General features: G+C 46.9%; 1 protein-coding gene across 9 annotated transcripts in view; it reads left to right on the forward strand.

Moving 5' to 3' along the window:
* The window catches only part of FRMD4B (FERM domain containing 4B), a 212,424-nt gene extending 194,404 nt beyond the window's left edge, over positions 1 to 18,020 (forward strand). For 8 of the 9 annotated variants that reach the window (XM_059663000.1, XM_059662993.1, XM_059662995.1 and 5 more), the window contains 7 exons: positions 78 to 306; positions 4,259 to 4,315; positions 5,453 to 5,600; positions 7,331 to 7,450; positions 8,227 to 9,026; positions 12,606 to 12,738; positions 16,507 to 18,020. In XM_059663000.1, coding sequence (XP_059518983.1) covers positions 78 to 306; positions 4,259 to 4,315; positions 5,453 to 5,600; positions 7,331 to 7,450; positions 8,227 to 9,026; positions 12,606 to 12,738; positions 16,507 to 16,627 — 1,608 coding nt within the window. In that variant the 3' untranslated portion in view covers positions 16,628 to 18,020. The remainder of the gene's footprint in view (positions 1 to 77; positions 307 to 4,258; positions 4,316 to 5,452; positions 5,601 to 7,330; positions 7,451 to 8,226; positions 9,027 to 12,605; positions 12,739 to 16,506) is intronic. The other variant, XM_059662996.1, reaches the window with a different exon arrangement.
* Positions 18,021 to 18,968: the final 948 nt, after the last annotated feature.

The raw sequence follows: 18,968 nt of genomic DNA on the forward strand, positions 1-18,968 counted from the left end.
AGTCTGACTCAGTGCCAGTACGTGTGAGAGTGAGCGAGTGTCCACAGAACTAAAACAGCATCGTTGTATAAATGCAGGACCCTGCTTTGCAAGAGCTGGAGAGCAATTTCCTAATACAGCAAAAGCTGGTGGAAGCTGCAAAGAAACTTGCCAATGAGCCAGACCTGTGTAAAACCGTGAAGAAAAAACGAAAGCAAGATTTCACGGATGCAGTGAGAAAGCTGCAGGAGATTGAAAATGCAATAAATGAATACCGAATTCGGTGTGGGAAGAAGCCGACCCAGAAAGGGACAGGTCCCTTACCAGGTTAGTAACAAGTCAAGTTTTTTTGTCCCGTCACCAAGACCCTTGATGGTATATAGCATTTCCAACTCAGTTCATTTGGTGAGAGAAAAGGAAAAAAAGGAATAAAAGTAACTTTCTTGGGATAAAAATGGTTTGGAATTTCAGTCTTACAAGTACGTAAACTTGGTTTTCAGTGATATTATCACTGCTGTAATAATACTATATTATTACATTGCTTTAATTTTCGGGATAAAAGACCTTTCACTACAATATTAGTTCGCAGTAAGACAGGTTCTCCTTTAACTGAGCTGATGTCATTGCAAGAAACACATTTGCCAAATCAGAGGAGAAGAGAGCTGTAGTTTCCTGAAGGTTCTAATGCTGCAGACTGTACAGTTTTTTAAGGGCTTATCCAACTTATGTGGGTAGGAAAGAGTTCTCACAATTACTGTCATTATGGAGGCTACTTAAAGATATGGGTAAATGTTCATACTATAACAGGAAATGCAGAAAGGCAAGCTACAAAATTGTCACTGCAGCATACTCCCAACATTATATAATTACTAGAGGCCCAGTGCACGAATTCATGCATGGGTGGAGTCTGGCTGGCCTGGCCCCAATTGGTAGATCGGGGCCAGGCCTGTCGGGAGGAAGACACAGCGGGAGATTGGCTGGCCGGCCCACCCCAATTGAGGCCCAATTAGGGCCTGGCAGGCTGGGGGGAGGGGCCGCTGGCAATTGTCTGGCGGGCCCTGCCCCCGATTGGGGTGGGGGGACCAATTGGGGGTCAGCGGCCAGGGAAGGGGTCCTGGGAGGTTGGCCAGCCAGTCCCACTCCCCATCAGGCAGGTTTGCTGGCCACAGTGGGTGTCATAGCGACCAGTCGTTCTGGTTGTTACAGTGTTCCGGTCGCTGGCTTTTTATATATATACTAGGGGCCCGGTGCACGAAATTCGTGCACTGGGTGTGTGTGGGGGGGGGAGTGTCCCTCAGCCCAGCCTGCCCCCTCTCACATACTGGGAGCCCTCAGGCGTTGACCCCCATCACCCTCCAATCGCAGGATCGGCCCCTTGCCCAGGCCTGATGCCTCTGCCAGAGGTGACAGGCTTGGACAGGGGACCCCCATCTCCCCCCGATCACTGGCTCTGGCCCCCGCCCAGGCCTGAGGCCTCTGGCCCAGGAATCATGCCTGGGCAGGGGACCCCCATCTCCCTCTGATCGCTTGCTCCACCCCCCACCCAAGCCTGACGCCTCTGACCCAGACTTCAGGCCTGGGCAAGGGAACCATCATATCCCCCCAATCCCTGGCTCAGCCCCCTGCCCAGGCCTGATGCCTCGGCCAGAGGAGTTAACCCTCATCACCCTCCGATCACCAATCACCGGATCGGCCCCTTGACCAGGCCTGAGGCCTCTGGCAGAGGTGTCAGGCCTGGACAGGGGACCCCCAGCTCCCCGTGGTTGCAGGCTCCACCCCTGCCCAGGCCTAACACCTCTGGCTGAGGCGTCTGGCCCGGGCAGCGGGGACCTGCAGCTGCAGCGGCCCCACGATCGTGGGCTCCACTTTAGGCCCAGGCAAGGGACCCCTAGCTCCCGGGACTGCCAGCTTCGACCGTGTCCAGCTCCCATCGCTGGCTCCACCCCTACTTCCTGCTATCACTGGCCAGGGCGGCAAAGGCGCCTGATTCTCCGATCATGGCTGGGGGGCAGGGCAAAGGCGGCCCCAGGGCCGCCTTTGCCCTGCCCCCCAGCTCTTAGCTCCCCCCTGGGTTTCCGATCACTGTCAGTGGCAGGGGGCTTCTTCCTGCTTTCCCTTTCGCCTCCCTGCATTGTGCCTACGTATGCAAATTAACCGCCATCTTGTTGGCAGTTAACTGCCAATCTTAGTTGGCAGTTAACTGCCAATCTTAGTTGGCAATTAACTGCCAATCATAGTTGGCAGTTAATTGCCAATCATAGTTGGCAGTTAATTTGCATATAGCCCTGATTAGCCAATGAAAAGGGTATCGTCGTACGCCAATTACCATTTTTCTCTTTTATTAGTGTAGATAGATGTTCACACAAAGACTTGTGAAATATTTTAAAGTAATAATAGTTGTGGAATTTTAAGTAACTTAATTTTCTGTTTAGCACTCTTCTGTACTTTCAAAATTCTCAATATTATGTATCTAAAACTTTCATGTTCAGAAAAAAAAGTAAATTGAAAAATCTCATGTAAGTAGATTTCAATTCCAGTCAGCCCTACATGTTTATTAGCTTGGTTTTTAGTCTTGACCATTGGTTGAAACCTGATTATATTTCTTTGATTCTAAGAATTATTTTTCACATTTAAACATCTGTGAAATTGGGATAATTCTTATCCTAGACAGTACTACAGTTATGATCGGTAGTAACTTTTTCTTATTTTACTGGGATATGAAATAATTATACAGCTTAGATTTGACAAAATATGGTCACTGGGTTGAAAGGGTCCTCGGGCTTAGGGCCAGTCATTTTGGAAAGTGAGGGCACAGACTTCAGCACCACGTGTCAGCCAGCTCCAGCTGGAGAACTGAGGGTGGCTGTGCGCACACCAGCTGGCCCTGGTGGGGGCTGTGTTCCGTGCTCACAGAGAAGGCTGGTCAGTGCACTTGACTCTCATCGCATTTGCTGTGACTGTTCCTCCCAGATCGTGCAGGGTTCAAGTGTTCTCAACAGCGACGGACACTTGGGCAGCCGCTGATGCCAGTGGTTGAGCACTGACACTGGGTAGATTTTTTTTACGTGTGTCTGACAGCTGACTCTGCTGGCACCTTGCCTTCTGGCTCTACCGTGTGTCCAATTAAGAGAGAGTCTGTCTGGCTCTGAAAGAGATGAACATTTGAGATTGGATGGGGAGGCCCACTACATAAGGCTTTGGGGCTGACACCGAGGTGTCGCATTTGCCTGTAATCTTACCAGTGCCTGACGCTGAGCGGGAATGGTTTGCCAACGCAGACCAGCTCCTCGGAGGTGCCTCTTTTTGCTCATACATTTCTTAGCACTGGTGGGCACCACTAACACTGAGAGCACTAGGGCGTTTCCAACCACCAGAGTCCTTTCACCAGGACCCTGCCTCTAAGTAACAACAGTGGTAAGTTTGCTAATGGGTAGTGAGCGTTCGTCCTGTGCCAAGGGCTGGGCTAAAGGCTTTCCATCCATTACTTCATTTAATGTTCACTAGGCGCTGTTCTTATCCCATTTTTAAATTGAGGCAAATGATGCTCAGAGAGATTAATTACCGAGATTTGAACGCAGGTCTGCCTAATTCAGCAATTCTCAACCAGGGACAGTGTTGGCCCCCAGGGAACATTTGGCCATGTCCAAAGCAATTTTTTTATTGTCAACACAGAGGGTGGGGTGTGTGGATGTCCAGTGGGTGGAGACTGGAGATCCTGAAGCAAAGGACAACTCCCCCAACAAGAATTCCCCAGTCCACAGGTCAGCGGAGCCACACTCAGGGAGACCCTGGTCTGCTTGAAAAGCGAATGCACCACCAAGAGTCCAGCTCAATTAAGAAAAGGCCCCTTTCTTCAGGAGAGGGGTCTAGAAATACGTTACACTAACAGCAGGTTCTCAAATGAGCGTTCAGGTGTATGTTCCATAGCATTTAGCATTTATGACATGAACGGCATGATTTTTCTTTCCAGTGTGTGGGCTGTAAACATTCAGTGTGCAGGGGAAAGTTCTCACCCGTGTAGAAGCTAGATGGAAACTATTTGAAAAACAAAACTCCCTTGAAGTCTGTTTCATTCTAAGAAATAGTCCAATGTCATATGTATACAGCATGTGAGATGCTCACATCTTCCGTAGTAAATGGGTCCGTTCTTATAGTAATTATTCTTAACGTACTGTTATACTTATCTAACTAAGATGCACTCCCCAGGAGTTGCTTTATTAAGCTCACGGTCGGTGTGTAAATGTGCAGTTATACTAATGGCAGTCATTGTTATTCACAGAAGACATAATCCCCTCAGAAAGCAGCTCCTTGTCCGACACTACCACCTGTGATGATCGTAAGTAGCTCCCCTTTTGTGGTTTAAAATATTAGCTATTCTGAAGTAAGAAGATAATTTTTTTAGTTAACTGCAGCCTACTTATTATTCTTTAGAGAGCAGTAGAATGAACTCACCTGCATTTGTGCAGAGAGGTTGGGAGGGGGATTACAATGACCTCCTACACAGGCTGGCATCACATCACAGGGCTGCAAATCGCATGAGTGAGCGAGTCTCTCGCTAAGGATTTGTAAGGCTCTGTAGACTTTTTAACTTCTTCCTGAAGTAACTATACATCTGCATAAATAATATGGAGACTTTCAGCCAGATTTTCCCGGTGGTGACATTTTATACATTTGGAGTCCAAAATCAAACCAGGAAATTATAGTGTAGACTGCGATTATCACTGTATTCTGGATAACGGGCAATCTATTACTTTCCTTAGGAAGAAATACACATTTTAGAAATTGGGTTACATGTCACTATGTCGGTTTCATAGAAACAAAGTTGTATCTATGTGTTGGGTTGTATCACAGCACAATTTTGTGTTTGTTCAACACATTTCATGATGGAGTGGGTTTCATGTGAGGTGACACCATGTTTCCTTGTAATCCCTTGTGCTTCAGCCAAGGAGTGGCACTCTATCTGATGGGATTTAAGTAATTTGGGGGATCCCCTGACCCCCACTGCTCTACCTCCCCCCAGGTTTATGGTGTGTGAAGTGGCACCATTCCAGACTCTTCCTTTGAGCTGAGCTTTGGTCAGACTTGCCATTCCTCTTTCAAAATACAGATCTTAGTGGGAGACCAGTCTTCAGTTTCTCAGCTTAGATCAGTTGCATCACCTCCCATGACAGGATGAGCCTTCAGCAGCCAAAGAGGCCTAAGAACTTCAAAAGGAAAGTTAAACAACTTCCACCTAAGTCATTTATTGAATTGGCGACGTTGGATCAGGCCCCACAGAGTGTTCAGTCATTTCTTTTCTGCAGTGTATGAAATATAAGAATAAATCTCCTGAAAGCCATGTGCTTCTGAAATCATCATCATTGGAGGAACACCTTCTCACCAGATCTTCTCATTTCTTTCCTGGGGTGTTTGCCCAGTATTTATTCACTTATTTACTTACCTACTTATTCATTCATTCATTTACTTCTTACAGCTAATGACACCTTCACTCTTGCTGGGCAGCGATCGAGTTCAGTACCTCATTCTCCAAGAATTCTTCCCCCCAAGTCTCTGGGCATTGAGCGAGTCCACTTCAGAAAGTCGTCCATCGGTGACCAGCTGGTGGACGCTAGGCAGCCCAGGTGAGCGCCACACCAGCAGGAGGGCAGAGGCTCGCGGCCTCGGGTCTTTTCTCCAAAATGGCCAGCCCACTTTTGACTCATCCTCTCCATCCCTTCAGAAGGACTATTTTGTAAGGCCGAAACATAGAATCTAGTCCGGTTATTTGTGGCGACACAAGTAGAAGAGTGCTTTTAAGAAACATTTGGCTACTTCTTGTATTTAAAGGTTTACATTTAATTATAAGGACATTGATTATAATCTGGATTTGGGTAAAGTCCAGTTTTATCGCCATGCTGTCAGGAAACTGTCATGAAATATCATTTCACCCAACCAAGTAGTGAGACCGACATGACCTTTCCGATGAAAACGGGACTTCAGTTCGTTAGAATCTATAAAATAGGTAATACAGATTTTTCTCCAGTGTCTCGGGTAAAAATCATCAGGTAATAACACCAGATTTTTAAAAGACGACAGATCAGGGATTCCCAAAATCTGGCTACATGGGTTAATACTAATTTTTTAAATGGGACCCAAGATAGGATGCCAGCTGTTTGCTTTGCCTAATCAGAATGGTCAAACAGACAACACCATGATTTCATGGGGGAAGAAAAACACATAAATATCAAAAATATATCCATCATCATCATCACAAGAGTAATGAGATGAAGTTAACATTTATTGAGGACTTACTATATGCTATTCAGACACTGTTCAAAGTGCTTTACTGTATGTTAATGAATTTAATCCCCATGACAATTCTGACAGTATTGCTACTATATTGCCATTTAAAGATGAGTACACCGAGGACAGAAAGCATGAATAACTTGTTGGGTTCATCAACTAGTAGGTGTTAGAATTAGGATTTGAACCTAGGCAGCTGGCTCTAAAACCTGTGATGTGATTTTAATCAGTGTGCTATACCTCATCTCAGGGAAGATGGAAACGAGTCTCCAAATAAAGAGATTATTTGGATTAAATAATTTTTCACTCATGAAAGTAAAACCAATATGAGGTTATGTTTCTGAATTGTCAAAGTTCTGTGAAAACCTTTGTCACATATGAGTCCCAGTTTGTGGATTGGCATTTAAAAACCGACTTACACAGTAGAGATCCAAGTGCCGAAAGCTCGGCTAGCCAACATAATTAGAGTAAATAAAATTTTAAATTCAGTTCCTCGGTTACACCAGCCCTGTCAAGTGCCAACAGCCCCATGTGGCTAGTGTTGTAGGCCAGGACAGCACAGATACACACATCTCCCTCACTGAAGAAAGTCCCGGGAGCTCTGAACAGGCATATGCATTTCTCACATCGCGGGAAACAAAGCTATTTCAGCACAAGGAAGAATTATAACTAACAGTCATTATCTTAAAAATTATGTCCACATCCCCAATAGCTTAAAATGAGTTTGCTCTTTGACCCAGTCATTTCACTGACTGGGATTTTTCCTGTTGAACTAATTAAATATCGGATGCTCATTGCAGCATTGTTTATATTAGTGACCAATTGAAAGCAGCCCAAATGTATTGTTTAAATGAATTATAGTAAATCCTTGCAGTGGCGTTTACATAGTCATTAAAATAACATTATAAACAAATATTAAGCAACATGGAACTTTAGATATAATTTAGTGTTTTTAAGTAGGTTTTGAAGAAGAGTATACAGTAAGGTCCAGGCGCCCTTTCCTTCAGCTTATGGCACGTTTGCCAGACGTTGGAGACTCATCATTTCCTGAATTCTGTTTCCATCGCAGAGAAATGCTGTCGACACACAGCAGCCCTTACAAAACCCCGGAGCGGTGGCCCCCCGGAGGGCGGAGCATGCCCACCACCCCCGTGCTCACCCGCAACGCCTACAGCAGCAGCCACTTAGAGTAAGAGCGGCCCTCTCAGCCTCGTGGGCTCTGTTAAGCTTTGCCTTCAGGTTTTGTTTTACTTTGTTGTGTTTTGTAATCATTTTAAGGGACTTTGGGCAGCAGGTCTCTAGTTTATGGATCTACATTTCTACTCACAGTTTCACTTTTGTCGGCAAAGAACATGTACCATGTCCAAGTCAATATTGTAATGTTTTGCCCCTTAATCTTGCCAACCAGATACTACCATTTGCTCTGCAATGGTGAGGATGGAGATCATGACAGTAGCGACATGTTGAAGTGTTCGCTGAAGGCCGCGCTATTTCATATGCGCCGTATTATTTCGTCCCCACAGCACGCCTGACTGTAGATACCGGGTGCTGCTTCTGTCCTCATTTTAGAGGGGGGCGTGAGGGTCAGAGAGGTGGACTACCGGGCCGTGCTGCCCAGCCGGGGGGTGGTGGAGCCCGACGCCAGGCCCGGAGCCTGTGTTCCGTCCTGTGGAAGACCGGCCTGTCAGAGACTGGGGCTTCGGCTTTGATGCAGGTTTGTGTCATCAGTTTATCTTCCTGCTTCTCAGGAAAGGCTGTGGATGACACAATTGACAGGACCTGGTTCTTTTCTCACCGTGACCATGGCCGTGAATGGAGATGAGCGCTGGGTTCTGGGGCACGGTCGGCTTGGGAAACCGGGGAAGTCCTGTCGCAGTCGTAGCTCTGAAATCCTTCCCGTGGCTTTTCCTTGGTGTGGTCCCTGCCCTCCTCTCTGTCCGACAAGTTTGCCTTTCTCGCTCGCAGGCCCGAACCCCCCGCTCAGCACTGCCGCCAGCGGAGTGGCAGCCTGGAGTCCCAGTCGCGCCTGCTGTCCGAGCTGGACCACGACCGGCCGTTCTTCTCCCTCTGCAAGTCCCAGCGGAGCAGCAGCACCGAAGTCCTGGACGACGGGTCCTCCTGCACCAGCCAGTCCAGCGCCGAGTACTACTGCGTGGCGCCCGCGGCCGGCCCCCGCCACGGCGCCCACACCCTGGACGCCCGCGCCCGGGGCCGGAGGAGGTCCAGGAGGCAGAGCGCCGCCCCGTCGAGTTCGGGGAGCATGCCCAACCTGGCGCCGAGGGACAGCCTGCGGAACGGCGTCCACGCCCAGGGCCACGAGCAGCCTTCCTCCTACTACATCGGCTGCACGCCCTTCGCGGAGTGTGACCTTTACTACGGCGGCTACGTCTACGAGAACGACACGGAGGGACAGTACAGTGTCAACCCTTCCTACCGCTCCTCCGCCCACTATGCATACGACCGCCAGCGGGACTACGGCAGGTCCTTCCATGAGGACGAGGTGGACCGGGTGCCCCATAACCCCTACGCCACCCTCCGGCTGCCCAGGAGGGCCGCGGGCTCGGAGCGCGTCACCAAGCACATCCACAAGGCCCTGGTGGCGGAGCACCTGCGCGGCTGGTACCAGCGGGCCTCCGGGCAGAAGGAGCAGGGCCACAGCCCGCAGAGCAGCGTGGACTCGGACAGGGGCTCCCAGCGATGCCTGGGCTGGGCGGCGCTGCAGGTGCCCTGCTCTCCGGGCAGCCGCGCGTCTTCCTACTCCTCAGGTAAGAACAGAGGAGGCACGTGCCCAGTCACTGGGGCTCAGTGGTTGAGCGTCGACCTCTGAACCAGGAGGTCACAGTTCGAGTCCCGATCAGAGCATATGCCGGGTTGTGGGCTCGATCCCCAGTGTGGGATCTGCAGGAGGCAGCTGATCAGTGATTCTCTCTCATCATTGATGTTTCCATCTCTCTCTCCTTCTCCATTCCTCTCTGAAATCAATAAAAATATATTTTTTAAATAAGAAAAAAGGATAGAGGAGGCACTTGATGCTGATTTAACTTGTTCCTTGTTCCCGCCTACCCGAAACCACACCCCGCGAGGATCAGGAGACCAGTGCCAAGGTCAGGAGGGTGGCAGCCTGGGCAGGCCCGGGGCAAGAATGGCCAACAGAAAAGCAGTGCCCTCCAGCCTTGCGACGAACACAGTCCGCATGGATCTGTTGAAGGAAGTTGTAGATTGAACGCCCTCCGTTAGGGGCCTCACATACTGTATCTTTCCTGGGCCTAATAGTGACAGTCACATCTCTTAACTGTGATCGGGTCATTGAGGTTTGATGTGTTGAAAGAGCAGGCTAAAACCTTCAGGTGTGAGAAAGCAATTACGCCTCCTTTCCTGTCCTCCACCAGGAGTGTGATCCGTCTGTTTGGCTGCTCTGGTGCCTGTGTACGGCTTCTCGTAATGGTGATAGAAGCTGGAATTTACTAAGCCCTGCTCCTGGCACTGTTCGAAGAACTTCGCATGTCTTGACTCAATTCAATAATCATATATAGTCCACTTCACGGTTGATTTAAGGGATTTCCAAAGATAGGTTTTGATCGGAGTTCCCTTCATGCATTGACTTGGGCCCCTAACACTGCTGACATGCGTGGTGGACTCACTGCCCAACCCCAGCTGTGCCAAGCACTTTAAGTAGAGAAATGGGTGGATACGAGGAGTGTCTGTGTGGTTTAACTTCAGCAAACCCGCAGGCACATCCCGGAGGTGGGGAGCCGGGCCAGAGTACCTCCTGGCCTCTGTGAGCTCACACTTCGGTTAGCAGCCAGAGGAATATGTGAAAATTGAGTAATTTTTTAAAAAATATATTTTATTGATTTTTTACAGAAAAGAAGGGAGAGGGATAGAGAGTTAGAAACATCGATGAGAGAGAAACATCGATCAGCTGCTTCCTGCACACCTCCTACTGGGGATGTGCCCGCAACCAAGGTACATGCCCTTGACCGGAATCGAACCTGGGACCCTTTAGTCCGCAGGCCGACGCTCTATCCACTGAACCAAACTGGTCAGGGCAAAATTGAGTAATTTTAAAGCTTCTAAAGAAATGAATGAATTTTTGAACAGTGTGAACCCCTAAGGGCATGAGTCTTGCCCCCTCCTTCAAGCATGACTAGTGAGGTGTGCACACGGATCCCAACCGTGGAGTAATAGCCAGTGAAGACTGTTCCTTTAAAAGTTTCCTCAGCTTGTTGCCCTGGCCACTTTGGCCCAGTGGATAGAGCACCGGCCTGCGGACCAAAGGGTCCTGGGTTTGATTCTGATTAAGGGCAGGTACCTTGGTGCAGGAGGCAGTCAATCAATGTGTTTTCTCTCACTTCAGTGTTTCTCTCTGTCTTTCCCTCTCGATTCCACTCTCCCTAAAAATCACTGGAAAAATATCCTTGGGTGAGGGTTAAAAAAGGTTTCCTCAGCTTGTTGACAAGAGGCGTTGCTATGGAGGTTTGAGTTCTTTTATTTGCGCAGGACTTTGGACTTCCGCTAGTGCTCTCCCGTCTGCCACCACATCTAACACACGAAAAGGCCCCGGGAGTAACTGCTTGTTATTTATGGCTCTGATCTAGAAAACGCCTTTCTTCCCCTAAAGTTCAGGGCGTCGTGAGAAACTCAGAAACCAAACCTGGGCAGAGTGCTTCAAGGAAACACAAGCACGGCGGGCGTGGGCGTTGCGGGCGCAGGGCTGGGCAGTGCCCCCTGGACGGGGAGGCCGGGCGCGGCAGGTGGGACTCAGCACCGGCAACACCCCGAGCAGCTGGCTCAGTTGGGGGCCAGGGCGATGGCGTTACCCCATCCTGATTTGAACCCGGTGCGAGCCTTGCTGACACCGGCTGGATTGGCCCCACCGGCCAAAGGCGCCACTTTCTAAGGACTGAGAGAGATGGCCTCTCTGCAATGAGAGAGATGGAAACCAGTGCTCCCAGAACTCCTTTTGGAATTTTCCTCATTCCTGCTTATATTTTACAGCTAAAGGAATGTATTACAACAGGCATGTATCACTCTCATGCACAGATAGGTTTCCGATTTTTTGCCAGCTTATCAGGGGTTTGTAGTTCCCTCCAGCCCCCTAAAAGCTCTCGGTGACTCAGTCTGAGTAGTAAGGGCAGCCTCGTGTATTGTCATCTTACCCTGTGCATGCAGCAGCACTCTATGTGCATGATCCCATTTCATGGATGTTGTCGTGTTTATTTTTATCATCCTGATTGTACAGCGGAGGCACATCTGGCTTAAAGAGTGCAAATGGCCCTGCCAAGCCCCATGCTAGTAAGTGGTGAGTGGGAGTTCGATCCCAGCGTGGACCTAACCACGGAGACCGGTGAAACGTTCCCGAAGCTCACGACAAGAGTGTGACATCTTCGGGTCAAAACCTGTGGCATCGGGCTTTGGGGATGTTGGTCTCACACGGGTCACAGTGCTGTGTGGGTGAGAGAGAGGAGGAGGAGTTGGCTGCCAGGAACGGAAACGAGGACAGCTGCAAGCACCCCTGAGCAGTGCTGGTTATCTGAGTCCTGGGTGACTAGCCTGGCACTGTGGTCGCCTGGGCACCTAGGTGTGGAGCAGGGCTGGCTTTAGGGAGGACAGCAAATGCCCAGTGGGGAGGCATTCGCTGGGCTGGCTCCCCAGTTATGCCCTTGCCTGGTTCCAGGCCAGCCCCTCAGTAGAACTAAACCTATTCTTCCTGAAATCCTTTCTATGCTAGTTACCTTCCCCACCCGTCCACCTTCTCATAGAGGCAAGAAATAGGCCTGGATCCTCCTAGTGACCTGGCTGCTCTTGGCTGAGGAACAGTCAAGCCCCAGCTCACCTGGGGAACGCTTCCTCCAAAGGCAAAGGAACCCGGCTGCCACTTACCCCGACGAAGCCCCGTGCCAGCCACCAGAGCCCAGGGAGCGTCTCAATAGAACTGGCTCGTCCTTTGGTATTTTTGTAAAATAGAATGTCTTTTCATTTACCTCATCCCCATCGATAACATTAACAGTTATCATTTATTGAGTGCCTCCTCTGTGCCAGGAACAGTGCTGAGTGTTTTCATACATACCGTACCTAATCCTGATGCTCCCTGTATGAGAATGTGTCTGTGTCATTATCCCCACTTTTCAGAAGAACCTGAGTTTAAGGAGGGTAAGCTCTGTGCCCACAGCCACTCGGCCAGTAAGCGACCAAACGGGAATAGGAGCTCTGTGGTTTCCAGACATTGGTTCTTAAGCTCTGTTTTGCACACAGCTGATGATAAAGTACGTGTAAATGGCTTAAACAATTTTCACTTTAAGTATTACCGGTAATTTTGTCTATTTTTCCATTTTTATTTCTAGTGTCTTCTACAAACGTTTCCGGGAGCTGGAGGACCCAGATGACAGTAGGGCTTTCTGAGTATGAGGCCCCAGCACATCCTTCCTACACCAGCTGCTACGGCAGCTTCTACAGTCCTTTGCCCTCTCCAGGCAGGTGAGGAAGCAACGCTCAGACACTCTAGTCGCTGCTCCAGGTCAAGGAACCCAGGGACCCTGACTTACCTTATGAAGGCTGAAATATCTAGCTCCAGGGTGGCAAAGGATAGCCTATGGGTCAAAACCAGCTGCCACCTGTTTTTATAAATCAAGTTTTATTGGAAAACAGCCATTCTCATTCGTTTCCTATTATGGATGGCTGGTTTTGCACTATGAGGGTAGAGTTGAGTAGTTGTGACAGACCCTATGGCCAACAAAGCCCAAAATACCTGGCCCTTTAAGGAAAAGTTTGTTGACACCCTAATCTATCTCCTTCAAATGTGACCCTTTTCTTAGAGTTCCGTACATTAAATTCTGTGTCTGAAGGTTTTGATTTTAGTTGCAGTACTTGAAACTGTGTAATTGGTTTATCGATTTAGACTCTTCTGGAACCTTGCAGGAGAAGTACCTCCGCTGCAGAAAAATCTGTGCATGCCAGGATTCCTCATGAACAGTTGGCGGCTTCATTCCAAACACTTGCTGCCTTTCTGTGTCTGACCCTATGTTTATTAAGAAGCAACAGACACAGCCAGCTGTCCTGTTTGTAAAAAGTAATTTTTTATAAACATTTAAAGAAATATGTAAGAACGGTTTGTCAAAATGTGATTGTTAAAATGATTGCAAATTCTGAGTGACACATTTTTCAATTATTCGTGTGACAGAGAAGTCAAGGTTGCAGAGGTCATTTCTCCCTGTCAATTTCTGATAGAATATCATTCACACCCACGGTGCCCAGAAGTAGAACATTTTCTGGGATTTTTAGAAAATTCAGTTTTGCTTTCTTTTAATCAGATGCTTCAGGCATGGGAGATTTACACAGGCAATACTTATAAGGGGCTTTATACTGGTGAATTTGATAGGTTAATTTCTTTTTTTTAATTTTTATTGTTGAAAGTATTACATAGGTACTCCTTTTTCTCCCATTAACCTCTTCTGCCCGCTCCCCGCCCCCCCTACACCGCCCCCCCAGGCCTTCAACACCCCATTGTTCCTGTCCGAGGGTTATGCATATATACATTGGTTGATCTCTTCCCACCCACCTTTCCCTGCCTTCCAGAGGATAGTTTCTCATTAAAGCTCTTAGTGTTACAAGCCAATGGACACATTCATCCCCAAAAGCCTTATTTTTCTCCTTCATATTCAGCAGGAGTTTTTCTTGGCTTGAAATATTAGTCCAATTGTCTCAACTCAACAAAGGCTGTGCTCAAAATAGAATTTTAATGAAAATATACTCCAGAGGATATGACATAGCTTAGATTTCTGTAAATAATGCTTGGGAATGAGTTAGGAGCAAGAACTACGATGATTTTGGCCCAGAATTTGTGTTGATTTTTTTCAAGTCAGTTCTAATCATCTTGTAAAATACACGTTTATATACTTCTTAAATTTTTGTGTTGATTGATTTTTAGACAGAGAGAGGAAGGAAGAAAGAGAGAAACATCGATTTGTTCTACTTCTTTGTGCATTCATTGGTTTATTCTTGTATGTGCCCTGACCAGGGATCGAAACCACAATCTTGGCTTATTGGGACGATGTTCTAACCCACTGAGCCACTTGGCCAGGGCTATATACTTCTACTTCCCCCTTTTGTTGACCCCGTTAGAAATGATATAAAACACTCACTGTATAAGCAGTTGTAATAGTGTCCCTAACACAGCTCTCACTGGACTCAGGAAGTGCTGCGTCTTGAGGGAACCTCTGCTTTTAGCGAGTCGGCCATGTACTTCAGCCAGCCTCGGTGGCTGGACAGGGCAGTCTGAGGTCCAAGGGTCACAATGGGCAGGAAATTAGAACTATTTAAAGATTCTTATTGTGTGTGTGCATATGCACTTAATGTGAACTCATGGTGGAAAATTAAGAAAATAATAAAGAGATAAATAAATAGAAAATAGTTTACCCATAACTCCACCCTCTAGAGATAGCAGCTATTAACATTTTGGCACATCTCCCCCATTTTTCTGTATCCATTTTTAACATGGTTGTAATGGTACCATATATACAGTTTTACATCTTTAGTCATATATGAAATTCTACATTCCAGTTATTCACTTAATATAACATAAACACATTTCCATATTTTTAAAAGCTCTTTAATCTTTATTTTATGTGACCATTATTTAAAAATTACCCATATTTTGAATTTGAATGGTTTTGGATTTTCTTTTTATTTTAAGTAATGCTGCTATTGATATCTTTGTACAAAACATTTGTTCAAATTCCAGATTATTTCCCTAGGATATAATAGCAACCATCCATAAAGCTTTAGAAATTTTGCCCTAAAATTGCATGTTATTATTGATGAAAAGATAATTTTTAAAACAAGAGAAATTGGGTTTCAAGGTTAAGATGAAAAACTTTAGATCTTCTCTTCAGTTAAAGACTTGAAATGCTTAGCAATAAATCAGTGATTAGATCAATATGAATAAAATGCATGTTATTTAATGATCTTTCCCCCCAGGGTGTGGTAGAATTGTCAGTGGCATAAACTTTCCACAGTCAGAAAGGTTCAAGTCTCTTGTTACACCTGATATACAGCATAGTCAAAGCGTGGTTCTGCTGCTGCAAATTGTGTTTTTAAATAACTTTTCTTTCACTCCCCGTTTTCCATTCCCTTCCTCTTCCCTGTCTCACTCTGCCTATCACTAGGCAAAACCAAGGGCTTCTGTCCCAGAGAGCAGCTGTGTCTCCAGAAGTGAGAGCAGTGGTAAATTCTCTCTTGCTAGGGGTAGCCAGCTGTAAGTACAGCCCTCGTCTGCGTGTGCCTCTCGCATCGCAGGCGTCCTGCTTGCTCTGGCTGATGTGTGGAGTTAAGGAAATCCGACTGTTCCTTTATTATATGAAACCACTAAATGCCTGGATTCACTTGGTATTTATATCCAAAGCTCTTTCTCCAAAGGCTGTTTATTCCCTTTACTAGAAGGCATTGCGATTTCGGATAAAAGGAAATCTACTAACTACCTAACCTCTTCTAACCTACTACAGAATGAGGTTCTGCTTATTGGAATGGTCTGTGTAACAGGATGCTCTCACTGGGATATACCATCCAAACATGCCTATAATTTGTATACATGATGATGTTTCCCATTTACACTTGACCCCTAAACCCGAGGGATCTAAAATATGTCCCAAGATGCTGCTGCCTCCCTCAAATATATTCCTTTACCCTGGAGGGAAGCGTCTGGGGTAGTCCCTTAATTGGAAGAGCACTTCAAATGTGGCTGTCAAAAATACCTTTTAAAAAGTTTAAAATATGACTCTCACATAAATGGAAAACGGGCATGTGTCACAGACTTATTTAACTCATTATGAGAGAACTAACATAACGGTAAAGCTGGTTCCAGGAGAAATCAGAGACTGTATTCCACACACACAGAGAAATCACCAGGTACAAGACCGGTGGGCGTCCCACAGGCGGTACGACCATTACTATAATCTCTCCTACTAGACAGGGGTCACTTCTCTTTCCTCCACACAAATAACTCTAAGCTACCGTCTGACTTAGAACAACCTGGGTCTTAGTCGGTGGTAAGTGTGAGTTAGACAGACGTGCATGCCTCTAGAGAACTAACACTCCAGCATGGAATGCAGGACGACAGCCATCCTTCCTTATTTCCAAGTTTTGGATACTTTTCTTAACAGCGCTTTCTACTAACTTCTCTGAGCGGTGGTGGTTGTACTGTGGGAACAAAAATGGCCCAGGTAGTGACTGTTCTGGTTTCCTTCCTAGACAGTACGCAGAGGCCGGGGCCCTGGACAGCGCGGACGGGGGCCGGCTGGCGGGCGGCCTGGAGGCGGCCGAGCAGGGGCTCCTCTGGCATGAAGACTCCAAGCCCGGGACCTTAGTCTGAGCAGAGCCGGCCTCCCCCTGCCCTGCGTTCTCACACCGTGTGCCTTGGAAATGTGTTCATCTTCCCAGAAGGCTGTTTGGCATCAGAGGATGAAAAGAGGACTCCCCTTGCCCCGAAGTGAACCCCACCCTCAGCCGCACCAAGCCCCGCGGACACCTGCCTCCCGGCAGCGGGGGCCACCAGGCCCACCATGGCCCAGGGAGGGCTCGGCCTTCCTCGACAGCGAGCACTTTGTCAGGGAGTGAAGTTGTTGAAGGCAAACCCAAACTGTGCAGAGTGCTGCCGGGATCTCCAAGAGCAACGAGGGCGGGGGTGTCAGAGCACAAGTCAGAATGGCGCCCGGAGCCAGCGCTGGCCACGCTCGCCCTCAGGAAGCGGCGGGTGAGCTGCGGGGCGGGCGCTGCTCCCCCCGACAGGAACATGGGACAGTATTGGAGAATTACTTGAAGAGAAGCTGGGTCTTCATGAAGTTCTGACGAGTGTAAATGTTTTTAGGTTTTATAAAGAGTGATGGTTTCATAAGCACCAGAAAGTGGGTTCCAGACAGACTTGCCGCCTGGCACCCTGCGATGACCCCCGGCGGCCGCCCGCAGCGGCCCTGGAGCTGGCCACCTGCTGGGGTCATCCAGGCCCCGTCCCCGTGCTCCTCCTTCCTGCTCCAGTGGCTGTCATTTGAAATGGCAGACTTGATATGGAAAGTTTATAATCAAGATTTTGAAAATGTATTTTGAGGTGATACGGAAAGAGCCCAGAACAAAATAAAGAAAAAAAGCACATCATTTTAGATGAATTGTGTGCCTTAAAATGGTGACTTGTTAGAAAAGTAAGCTATTGTCTGAATTCCACAGGTAGTGCTAAGTCACCAAGTGACACAAACCAGACTAGTCATTAAAAGTACAAAAACTCCAAGCTGCGGTAGATTTAATTATGAGGCTAAAACTACCTCATACTTTCCGTGGAAGAACTAATTAGCTGTGGGTATGGTTGAGTTTTTTTAAACAAATATTTCCATATTCCAGATCTTCTTTACTCTGCTTCAGAATTCCATAACAGGTGCTCCTTCCCCCTTTTCTACAGGTTTCTTGTTCATATTGTGACTAGAGCAGTTTCTGAACAACTTTTTGGAACATTTTCTATCTGTATTCCAAAGCATGTAGTATTTACATAAAGTGGGTTTGTTAAACTGGTCCTTAGTCATTTGTATCATTAAAAATGAAGTTTGGGGAGGAGGGGAATTGGAACAAAAAAAGACATGCAAAAAATAACATTCCTTTTGCATACTTGTATAGCCTTCTAGAAACAGAAATACCTTTTGCATATTCTTTTACTGTTCTGACCTTTTAAGACCTATTATTTTTACATAGGTCAATAAACTGAAGTGTGCTACTGAAAATGTTTCCGTGTTCTTCCATTTAAGTTCATGTCACACGCAGCAGTTTAAGGGGTTCTCCTTCCAGTAATCATCTTGGACAGGATTGCAGATTCTCAGTTACATAAGTGTTGCCGTATTTTATTGATTTCAAGATGCAAGTTTTTTATGTTCACATCCCTGAAAGCGAGGTCCGTCTTGATTGATGGCATGTTCTAGCTGAATTGATAGTCTTCTTTCTCAGTGATGCATAAAATAACGCTGTGTCTTACAAGAACTAGTTTTAGAATTGGTGAAATGCAGTGGTGTACTGCCTCACTGATGTGAATGCTTAGATTTTCTAATCTTTTTTTGTGTGTGGTCACAGCACATTTTAATACCAAAAGTGTGGGAAGGCCACTATGCCAGACTAAAGGAGTCTTTAGGGTTTTCTAATCTTGAGGACGTTTTCTTCTAACATGTAATTCATCCTAGTCTTGCTGACTAGCAAACAGGTCTTTTAAACTCAAGAAAACATTTCACCTGACCTTTTTTATCCTGCACAATGGGAAGAGGGAGTGGGAAATGAAATACAGGGATATCTTCATATTTCCAAGCAAGTACCTTTCATGAAAATGACCTTTTCCTGTTCAAGACATGGGATGCTCAGAATTGCCAGCGTACCTTGCAAGCACAAGTAGAACTTGGCTCCCAGATGGAAAAAGATGGTGCGGAAATGGAAGCAGAGTGGGTCCGCTATCTGATGACTCCCTCTGCCCCCATCTTTTTTGAAAAGCATGTCTAAATCACTTCATTGTTAGGTTTATTAGTGACCAAAAAGTGAAAAAGTGGCAGGTAAGTTTTTCGACATGAAACTTCCTTTTCTACTACAAAATGTACTCATGGCAAAAATGTTAAGTGCACACACAAAGCAGATATGTAACATAAAAACAATCGTGCCCTATAAGCCAAACATTACCAGATATAACAATT

This window comes from Myotis daubentonii, chromosome 14, assembly GCF_963259705.1.
Source record: "Myotis daubentonii chromosome 14, mMyoDau2.1, whole genome shotgun sequence".
Classification (NCBI taxonomy): Eukaryota; Metazoa; Chordata; class Mammalia; order Chiroptera; family Vespertilionidae; genus Myotis; species Myotis daubentonii.